At 44.5% G+C, this 11,117-nt stretch overlaps 1 protein-coding gene across 1 annotated transcript in view; it reads left to right on the top strand.

The window, feature by feature from the left end:
• ABCA3 (ATP binding cassette subfamily A member 3) overlaps positions 1–11,117 on the top strand; it is a 69,488-nt gene that overhangs the window by 7,784 nt on the left and 50,587 nt on the right. Inside the window, exons 2-6 of the mRNA XM_023513833.1 lie at positions 3,269–3,474; positions 5,681–5,760; positions 5,884–6,148; positions 7,204–7,331; positions 8,545–8,710. Coding sequence (XP_023369601.1) covers positions 5,707–5,760; positions 5,884–6,148; positions 7,204–7,331; positions 8,545–8,710 — 613 coding nt within the window. The 5' untranslated portion in view covers positions 3,269–3,474; positions 5,681–5,706. The remainder of the gene's footprint in view (positions 1–3,268; positions 3,475–5,680; positions 5,761–5,883; positions 6,149–7,203; positions 7,332–8,544; positions 8,711–11,117) is intronic.

The following is an 11,117-nucleotide window of genomic DNA, read 5'->3' as shown; positions in this document are numbered from 1 at the left end:
CCACAACACCCAGCTATTTATTTTAGCAGGCCTGGCCTGGGTTCGAACCTACCAGCCCTGGTGCATGTGGCCAGCACACTAACCACTGAGTGAGCTATGGGTGCCCAGCCAAAAATCTGTACCTTCTCTTTGATTCTTTGGCTTTTTTAAGTACTAAGTCATGAGATGACTGGTAAATGTCCATATGACACATAAAAGACTAATGGTCACCTCTTAAATCACTGCACAGTAGTATAAAGTTTGGCTATTTAAGGGTTTTGTTGTTGTTGTTTTTTCATTGAACACAACCATGACATCCTGAAGTATGTATATTCCAGCATGTCTGGAGCAACCCACGTCACAAGGTGCCTCTCCTTCATCAAGATCCCGTGATCAGTGCCCCACCGGCTGGTGTGAGGACCAGGGCCCTTTTTTCTATTAAATATCAGTAAAGCCAATTTTTTCACTTTTTTTGTCGGTTTGTTTCTTTGTTTGACACAGAGTCTTACTCTGTCACCCTGGGTACAGTATCATGGCGTCATCATAGTTCACAGCAACCTCAAACTCCTGAGTTCAAGTGATCCTCTTGCCTCAGCCTCCCGAGTAGCTGGAACTACAAGCAACCACCATACATAACACCTGGCTACTTTTTCTATTTTTATAGACAGGTTGTTGGTCTTATTCAGGCTGGTCTTGAACTCCTGAGCTCAAGCCATCCATCAGCCTTGGCTTCCCAGAGTATTAGGATTATAGGCATGAGCCACCACAGCTGGTATTTTTTGTATTTTAAGTATTTTTAAAGAAAAATACTTACAAGTAGATTTCCCCACCATTCTCTCATTGCTACAGACTGTCTTGCTCACCCCACTCAGAAACCACCGGTAGGGTTCATGGGCAGGGACCATATTCTATAAATGTGCTTGCTGTTTTCAGCCTGTTGTTTGTACAGTTTTTTACTGATATTTGGTCATTTCATCCACATGATCCACTGAATTGATATTTTTAAATATTTACCATGCTCACCTAGCCCCCAAAAGATCATGTACTGGGCAAAAGGGTAAACTAAACCCTACACCCTCAAGCAGTGTCACTGCACATTTGGATGCACCTGAACCCCATTCTTGGCGCAGCACCCAAGGCCCTGACAATGTGGAATCTGTCTGCTTCTCTTTCCAGCCGTTCTGCTGCTGCCTCTTCTGTGTCATTGTCCCACCCACTCAGCACAATCTTCTGTTCCTCACACGTACTCTTTCTTTCACCTTTCAGGGATCCTGTAATACCCTCCCAACCCCAACCAATGAGCCCTTCAAGACTGGTCTCCTGGGCAGTGCCTGTGGCTCAGTGGGTAGGGCGCCAGCCCCATATACCGAGGGTGGTGGGTTCAAATCCAGCCCTGGCCAAACTGCAACAAAAAATAGCCAGGTGTTGTGGTGGGTGCCTGTGGTCCCAGCTACTCGGGAGGCTGAGGCAGGAGAATCACCTAAGCCCAGGAGTTGGAGGTTGCTATAAGCTGTGTGAGCTGTGATGCCACAGCACTCTACCGAGGGTGATAAAGTAAGACTTTGTTTCTATGAAAAAAAAAAAAAAAGACTGGTCTCTTTTGTCATCACCTCCCTGCCACCTTCCCAGGCCATCTTTCTTGTCCTACTTGCTCTCTTTCACTCACACACAATTAATTCCAGTCTTCTACAAAATCTTGCAATATTTTATTTGGCATCAGTTACAGCAGGTACAATACAAGCAGTCATAGACTCTGAACTCTTTGGATTAAGAACATTCTAATTTCCAAATCCTTAGTACCTCATACAAGTGCCCATTGCATAGTAAAAACTTGATACATGTTTGTTGACTAATTAAATGCTTCTTTGTCTTCTGTATCCTATGAGGCCACAGATTCTACTAGTGAACATTCATTAAGTACCTATCATCCTTGCTTCACCACAGTTATTAGAAATACCATTTTTAGAGGAATCCTATGTACTGTCAAGAGAGTCCTCAGAAATTAGTAGCCCACAGCATGTGCTCACCATGCTCCAATTCAGCTGCAAACCTAAAAAAACAAACATTGAAACACTCAGAGATTGGTGTAATGTTTAACATCTTAACAGTAAGTACACAAATTTTTCAGCTGGGAGGGGGGGAAGGTTTGCCTTCCCCCCTTCCCGACTGTGTCCCCACTCGGAGTGAAGTGAGCCTTCTTCAGAGGGAAGTTCTTAACAAGCTCTTGTCAGGCGGAGGTGGCAGTTTTGCAAGTAGCTGGAGTCTTGAGTGCTTGCCTTAGAGTAGCTGAAGGGGCCCAGCTCCTAGGCTGGCTCTGGGTCATGGCCATCACTGCCGGGGACTCTCTGTGCAGCTGCACAGTCAAGTGTTTTAAGGAAAATTAACTTCCTTCTTTCTTGTACATTTGCTTTCATAACCAGAAAGCTTTCCAGATTTTGTAATTCCGGGATCTCTTCCTTTAAATGCCTTTTACTCAAACAGAACCGATTCAACTACAGCCTTCAGTGAGACTTTAAAGCCTATGTGCACAAAGCAATAGGCAACATATAAAATGTCTGTGAAGGTAGTAAGACTTGAGGAACATTTTTTCCTTTTGGTTTCTGATGTTCTAGGAGCAAATATATATATAAAATAAAGAAGTTCAAGGTTGGGCATAGTGGCTCACACTATAATCCTAGCACTCTGGGAGGCCCAGGAGGGTGGATTGTCTGAGCTCACAGGTTCAAGACCAGCCTGAGCAAGAGTGAGACCCTGTCTCTAAAAACAGCTGGGCGTTGTGGCGAGCGACTATAGTCCCAGCTACTTGAGAGACTGGGGCAAGAGAATCACTCTACCAAGAGCAGCAAAGTGAAACTCTGTCTACAAAATTAAAAAAAAAAAAAGAAAAGTATTTCACTGGTTTTAGGATACTCAAGGATACAGTAGTACAGTGGTAAGAACAGAGTTAAAAGTTAAAACAGGCCGAGGTTCAAATCCTCTGCAACTTTCTTGCTGTGTGATTTGGGGCCAAGTCCTTCCTCTTGGCTTCTTCATCTATAAAAGGGTGATGATACCAGAAGCCAGAGAGGCTTAGGCTGTAGAAATATAGAGTATAAAAAGTATCTTTTATTTTATATCCCAGGAGAAAGCCCTGATATACCCGTGTTCTAAATTTATAATTTTTTGTGAACAGATCTGTTCTAAGTTAATATAATTGCCACCTATTTTGCTCTTTTATTTTCTAACTTGGTAAAAGCTGTTTTATGACTATTTTCCACATTTTGCCCATATACCCTCTATCTACCCTAAGGTGCCAGGGAGTCATGCCGGCAAGCCCTGGATCTCTCTTGATGTCCCAGGAGGCTTCAGCGCTCTCAAACCCCAAGGTCACCCTGCTACTCCTGCAAGGCTCCCCGGCCCCACCCCGAAGCCCTTTGTGCAGGGCCGCCTCCTCTCAGTCAGTTCTCCTGTAGCCCGAAGGAAGATCCACTGCCTGGAGCCTCTCCCAGGACTCAGGTCAGTTCTCTCATGCTGCTTCTCTGGCCTGTATAGAAAAAGTGGACACTCTGTCTTTGTGTTTTCCCTCCCTGCCCTGGGCCTGGAGAGGATGGTACTATGCATGGGATGTTTTCTTTCTTGGCCAGATTTTTCCAGAAAAGGAAATCATCTATTTCTCTGACCAGGAGGGCTCTTTGAACTGTGACCTTTTTATGTTCCTCTCTTGGTAGAGGAAGAAAGTTCATCTCAGTCAAACCTGCTGCCCATGCAGATTGGCCTTCCAAGGACAACTGGCCTGGACTGGAGGTGCTGGCCTCCCCATTTTATCTAAACAACTTCTAGAAACCTCTCATAAACCATAGGCCTTAGTGTATATTATTAAGTCACTGCTCTTTTATAAGCATCTGTAAATGATTTTAAGGCAGGTTTTCTACTTTATTAATTTTAAAAGAATTGGGATAATTTATTAAGTTATAACTTAATAGCACTTCATACTGTTTTAAGCTTTAATTTTTTTTCACATTTTAACCATGTGGTTAATTCAAAGTCATATTCTAAATTAATTTGTAACTAATTTTTTGCACTTGTGACTTGGACAAATATTTATTGGCTACCCTTTAAAGAATAAATTTTGAGTATTATCAGATAGCTAACAATAGCCACATCTTTTTTTTTTTTTGAAAAAGCAAGAATTTTATTTATTTATTTTTGAATACTTTGAGTGTTTTTTAACCTTTCAAATTTTAAAAGCAAGAATTTTAATAATAAAATGTCTTAATGGAAATAATTTTCAGCTGAGGTCAAAAGTAAACTGGGTCATCTTAAATAGTAAACAGTCCCTCACTATAGCACTGGAGTCTCCAGAGGGTCATTTTGGTAGCATTGTTAGTTCATGTTGATTAATGAATGATCCACTAATTTTTTTTTTTGGCTGTTTTGTTTTGTTTTGCTTTGCTTTTAGGTGATCCAGGTGAGGATCCACTAATTATTAATAAATGACCCACTAATTATTTGTCTTCGTATTCTGTGCTGTCTTAACCTAGCTGATAGATGGTGTTTGATCAGTATTAGCCATGAGCATGGAGCTGATTAATTGTACTTGAAACTCTTCCACTGTGAGTCACAGAGGCTTTTCTGCACTTAAAGTTAGCTGAGCAAGGAAGGGCTTCTTTCTACTTTAACTGCAGTTCTCAGTGTGTGACCTGAACTTCTTCTGGGCTCCCCCTCCTCCATTGGCTTCCCTGCCTTTTCTAGTTCTGAGTAGCTACATTCACACACCTTAGCTCCCATACCCTCAGCCTTCAGTGCACGTTCCTTCTGTGTCCTAGTATCACAGGGTGTACCTGGGCTATTGAAGTCCACCTAATTCTCTAGCAGGTTAGCATCTGGTGAACTCAGGGTTCAGAGTCTCTATTTCTTACATTTGAAATTTAGTAAAATGGGTTTACATAAAATTGAGCCATGCCGTTATAGGTCTGAGCCTTGTTTCTGCTATCACTTGTGTTTGGTAATCTCTTAGCAGATTTTTTTTCCCAGTTGTATATGCCAGATTTAACTATTATATTTACATGTAACATAGGATGGATATTTTTGGATGCATTTGCTTTAGACAAGTGGTAAAGATGAAAATGCCTAGTCTTATGCAGTGGAGGCTCTGATACCAATACCTATAATAACAACAAGAAAAACAGGTCCTTAGATTTGGGAGAGCATACTGATCATTTCACTTTGCCCACCTTGTCCTCCTGGGCCCATGAGCCCTAATTCTAGGCTTCCCCTTTGTCTTCCCCTGACGGCTGCCAAAAGTCCTAGGAATCACCCCACTTTTCTTTAACTGCTTCTGGATTACTGAAAATAAAGCCAGTCAGGAAAAGGAATTCCATGAGCCTGAATATTTTGCTAACATATAGCCAATTCATATTAACTACAGAAAACATCTGAGTAGTATTTCTCTAATGAGAAACACCACTACACTAGGCACAGCACACATAAAAGCCTATCTATCCCACACTCAATGAGAAACAAGGCAGTCTCCAAAAAGGGTATGTCTGAGATGTCAGGGTGGCCCACAGCCTGGTGCCTATCTCCCCCTCTTCCCCAGGGGTGTTTGGCACAAGGAAAAGTGAGAAACGAGGAAGAAGAGGGTCTGTGGCTCTTCCTCAAATTTTCCACAATTTGTGTTCTCATTGCACATCTAAACTTTCTTTCTTTGGCTGGTAACTAGGGCAGGACAACCCTCCCAGCGAGAAGATGGCAGTGCTCCGTCACCTGGCACTCCTCCTCTGGAAGAACTATACACTGAAGGTGGGTCCAGACCCCCAGAGGGAGACAGGGGTTCCCAAGACACCCTCGAGGCAGGAGCCATCTGTGTGTTCCAACCTCCTGTTGTACAGCTCCCTCTACAAGGGGTTGTTGTTTCTGTTCTAGAAGCGGAAGGTTCTAGTGACAGTCCTGGAACTCTTTCTGCCTTTGCTGTTTTCTGGAATCTTAATTTGGCTTCGCTTGAAGATTCAGTCAGAAAATGTGCCCAATGCCACCATCTACCCTGGCCAGTCCATCCAGGAGCTGCCTCTGTTCTTCACCTTCCCTCCACCAGGAGACAGCTGGGAGCTCGCCTTCATCCCTTCCCACAGTGATGCTGCCAAAACCATCACTGAGACAGTGAGAAGGGAGCTAGTGATCAACATGAGGGGTGAGACTGGATAGGGCACTGGGCTTCCATCATTCTCTGTAGTTAGTTCTCTGGGCCTTGCACTATGGAGGTCAAGCCTGAGACATAGGGAAGAAACAGACCTGTGTCCAGACCCAGCTTCTCCTCTCAGTGGCTGTGTCACTGGTGAATCCTGGACTTCTCTGTGTCCGCATTATCATAAAATGGGAACTGAGCCTGACCACCCATCTGTCCAAAACTGTGAGAGCCCAGTGAAGTGACATGGTCACGTGAGCAGTCCCAGGGTCTGGAACTGATGGTCAACAATGGGAAAAGGAATTCACAATGATAACTGGGTAGACTTGGGCCAAGGAAAGGTTTTTAGTTATAAGGGCAAAGCATGATTTGAGTGTGTGGTGCAGAGAACATTTACTGCAGCGGTTCTCAACCTGTGGGTCGCAGCCCACAGGAACTATATTAAAGGGCCACAGAATTAGGAAGGTTGAGAACCACTGATTTACTGGGATGTATTTTGGGGAAGGCAGCTCTAAAAAGTCAGGAGAAAACCTGTGAGGGAAACTCCTAGTAAAAAGTAATGTCCCTTTTTTTCCTCTTCATTTTAGTATGTACCTCCTGTGCCATGTTCGATTCAATGTAGCAGACACTTAGAGGATGTTCCTTGGCCCTCACTAAATGATTATAGTAAAACTATTTATGTAAAACGGGATCTAGGCAATAGAGAAATCACTTAAGAAAATGTACAACGGTGTCCACTCCTATTCTTAAAACACACCATTGTGGTTATGAGAGACAGAAGCTGCCCCTGGCTGCAGAACCAGTTCAGGGTGGGTTGTGGTTCAGCCTAGGTGCCTGCCTTGCTCAAACTTCCAGCGCTGGTCAGGAAGAGCAGCAAGAGCACTCAGACTGAGCTGTTCTGCCCATCTTTATGGCAACCTGTCTCTCTGCCAAAGACCAAGCTACCTTGAATCTTAGGAAAAGTTTACAGGGCCCTAGAGATTCTTGTGAGTTTGCCATCTGATTTTTCAAGTGGAAGGGACAATGGAGTGACTCTTGGCCCTCATGCTCTCTCTCCATAGTTCGTGGCTTTCCCTCTGAGAAGGACTTTGAGGACTATATTAGGTATGATAACCACTCTTCCAATGTGCTGGCTGCCGTGGTGTTTGAGCACACCTTCAACCACAGCAAGGACACCCTACCACTGGCGGTGAGACTCTTGGCTGGGCCCCACTTGCCATGCTGAGCAATCATGGCCCATCATCAAGACCTCAACTTCCCCCTCATGACCAATTCAGCCTATAAAAGCAACTGCTTTTCCTTAAACCTCTGCCTGCCTGGGACTGAATAGCACACTCTTCTTTAGGTCCATTTTTACTTTCCTGGTCCCCACAGAAGGGATGGTGCAGAGCGGTTTGGAAAATGAACCTGCCTATAGACAGTCACTCCAGGCCCTTTTGTTTATTTCTTTTTGTAAATGGCACTGTTGGTTTCCAAGCCTCTATGGATAAAGTCATATAGAGTAGATAGGAAAGTAGCAGAGATTTGGAACTTAAATTTATTATCTGGCAGGAGCAAAAAAAGAAGGAAAAAAGAAAGAGTTTTTTTCATGACATTACAGATCCTGAACAGTCAGGGCACCTTATGTGTAGAGCTCTTGTTGGGGAGAGAAGAGTGGCCAGGAACCCCCAAAGGTGCCCCTGGGGAGCTCCCTGCTCCCTGGGGCAGGACCTTCACTTGCACATTCCAGGGCCCCTTGGACATTTTCAGGGGTGGGGTAGTGAGTTCTTAGTGGTGACAGAAGTCCCTAGAGTAAAGTGATCAGACGTCCTGCTTTTGGCAGGACAGTCTTGATTTTTAACAATTTGTCTCACGTCCTGCGGTGTCTTAAAAAAGTCTCGATTTTTGGAAAGAATGCATGACAAGCTAGAGAACAATGGGACAATGGGAAGGGAATATATGGTTTTCGGCTGCTGAAAAGGTTAATGTAACTCCATTTGGGAATAAAGAGGTTAATCTAACTTCATTTGGAAATGAAAAGGCTAATGTAAACTCTCTACTCCCCTCCTGGGCAAGGTTGCCCAGATAGACTGGTGCCCTACTCCTTTGAGCCACAGGCACCACCCTATACATAATTTCTTTTTTAATGTATTATATTTGTAAATTGTACTTATGTTGAAATTAAAAATATATATAACAATACTATTTTTGCATTCTGTGAAAATTTTTGTTGCTCCATATAGACCAAATTTTTAGTTAAGAATACCACCACCACCACTACTCCCCCACCCCCGTCAATGGTATCCCACTTTACCAATGTTAAAATCTGGTCACTTTACCCTAGAGCGGTATCTCATTTGACTCTGCCGCTGGCCCCTCTGTCTGGATCCCTCAAGACAGTGCTTTTCTCTTTGTTTCCACAGGTGAAATATCACCTACGGTTCAGTTACACACGAAGAAACTACATGTGGACCCAAACGGGCTCCTTTTTCCTGAAGGAGACAGAAGGCTGGCACACTACTTCCCTTTTTCCACTTTTCCCAAACCCAGGACCGAGGGAACCTACGTCCCCTGATGGTGGAGAACCTGGTGAGAAGCACTTTTTAGGTGCCACATTGTCAGCCCTGGGTGCTAACTAGTGACATGGGAGGAAATCCACCTTGTATTTCTCTGAAGAAATACTTTTTAGGAATACTTAATTTTCTTCTTGTTTGTAGGAAATGGAAGGAAACATCTGGTTAAACTAGCTTCTGAAAGGCTAAACTAGCTTCTGAAAGGCTAAAATAATCCTTGAAAATAACAATATCTCCCCCTTGTATCCCAGAAGACATGTGCTCTTGAGTGAAACATTTGTATTTCAGTGCTTAAGAAGCTTCTGTTTGAGTCTTCTGGGCTTAGTTTACATTTTCCTTATGTCCCTGACCTTCTTTATGCAGTTTTATAAGTTTTTAAGCTCTGTCATCCTTATGTAGTCAATTCGTGGTTTGAATCATAGTGACTTTCCTGTGGTCGGATCTTGCTGCTACCCTCTTGGTGTGTGTCTCTGAAGCATAGGCATGTATCAGAACCAAGCTCTGGTTAGCCAAGAGGTGACTAGAAACCCCAGACTTATTCCTCAGGCCAAGAACCCAGCTACAGATTCTAGGCAGAAGTCTGAGATGTTCCAGAGCCCTCCATGATGTTCCACAGCATTCCATGGGTCTGGCAGGAGACAAAGCTTATCAGAAATTTCAATGGAAATTGTGGGACTGTCTCTCCCTGGAGCACAACCCTGAGACCATGAGCACCAGGCAGGCAAGAGGCCACATGCGGGAAGCCAGCCTTTAGTAATGTCTGTCTGTGGTCACCAGGCTGCTGCTCTAGGGCAAGATTTAAAGTCTGGAGAAGGAACTAAAATGAGCAAGGCCTTGGCTCCATGTCTATAGCTCAGCGACTGGGGCACCAGCCACACACAATGGGGCTGGCAGGTTCGAAGCTGGCCTGGGCCAGCTAAACAACAATGACAACCGCAACAAAAAAATAGCCGGGTATTGTGGCAGGAGCCTGTAGTCCCCGCTACTCTGGAGGCTGAGGCAAGAGAATCGCCTAAGCCCAAGAGTTTAGGGTTGCTAACCTGTGACACCAGAACACTCTACCGAGGGTGACATAGTGAGATTCTTGCCTCAAAAAAAAAGAATAAGAAAAAGAAAGATGAGCAAGGCCAGGTGGTGGTGTGAGAAGCCCAGGGCGAGGCCCTTAAGAGGTCACCTGACTCAGGGCTCAGCAGAAGCTGAACCTAGCTGTGGCATGGGCTGCCTGTGGCCAGGGCACAGACCTAGGGCTGGGCTGGAGCCCTCAGCTCCCTCCTGTGTGTTAGGGACAATTTCCTAAGCTTGTAAGCAATAGGGAAAAAAGACTCAAAGGAAAAGGCCTATAGATTTCAGCAACTACAAACTCAGAATTTGCCAAGAAATGAAAAGGGCTAACGTTGATATTAAAGCAAATAGGAGACTAGGGAAAACCTCTGTGGTAGATGAGAAAGAGCAATTGTCTTTTGTTTTTAAAAGGAAGTAGGTTAGGCTCGGCACCTGTAGCCTAGCAGCTAATGCGCCAGCCACATACACTGGAGCTGACAGGTTCGAATCCAGCCCAGGCCTGCCAAACAATAGTGACAACTACAACAACAGCAACAACAAAATAGCCAGGCAAGAGAATCGCTTGAGCCCAAGAGTTTGAGGTTGCTATGAGCTGTGACGCTACAGCACTCTACTGAGGGTGACAGCTTAAGACTCTGTCTCTAAAAAATAAAGCTTGAGACTCTGTCTCTAAAAACAAGGCTATGATGATGAAGACCATGCAGAGGCATGGAAAGTCTCCTAGGAGAGCCATATTTGAGCACTAGTGGGAGCATCTCTGTTGGGAAAGCAGGGAGACATCATGTGACAATGCCCATGCTGAAGCAGAAGCAAGTGGGGTCCCAACTCAGGTCCTCAGCTGTGGGGCTCAGCTCCCAGCCCTAAGTTTCCCGCCTGGCCAAGGGGGTATCACCACCTCCTCTGCATATTCATTGTGAAGATGAGAATTAAACCCCCACCCAGTGCTACCCTTGGCACATTGGGTGCCACTAATTGAGAACCTACTACTCTTGGCAAATACTAGACAGAGGGAGATGGTAGAGATGTATACATGGTAAGGCCTGCGACAGGGGTAAGGTTGGGACACTATTTTTCTCTTTTCTAGAGGCTGGAACCCAAGCCACTGACAATTCTGCATTAGAGGATATTCTAAATGTCAGTGTACTTTGTAGTTGAGGGCAGCCATACTGCCCACACCTATGGCTGGTATTCCCTCTCTGGCACTGATGCTCACACATCAGGTCCTTGGGCTGCCCTTTTTTCTCCAGATGCTAAGCCCACTCTTTCCTTGGGCTCAGTCTTTCCCAGGCCTCATGTTCCTTGGAGCACTGCGTTGTCACTCCCCTAGGCTCGTTTCTCTTTTTTTTTTTTTTTTTTTTTTT

This window comes from Otolemur garnettii, unplaced genomic scaffold (assembly GCF_000181295.1).
Source record: "Otolemur garnettii isolate 467f Iridium unplaced genomic scaffold, OtoGar3 scaffold00044, whole genome shotgun sequence".
NCBI classification, from domain to species: domain Eukaryota; kingdom Metazoa; phylum Chordata; class Mammalia; order Primates; family Galagidae; genus Otolemur; species Otolemur garnettii.
Note: the sequence above shows the minus strand (reverse complement) of the source record. Positions and strands in the feature narration are given on the sequence as shown.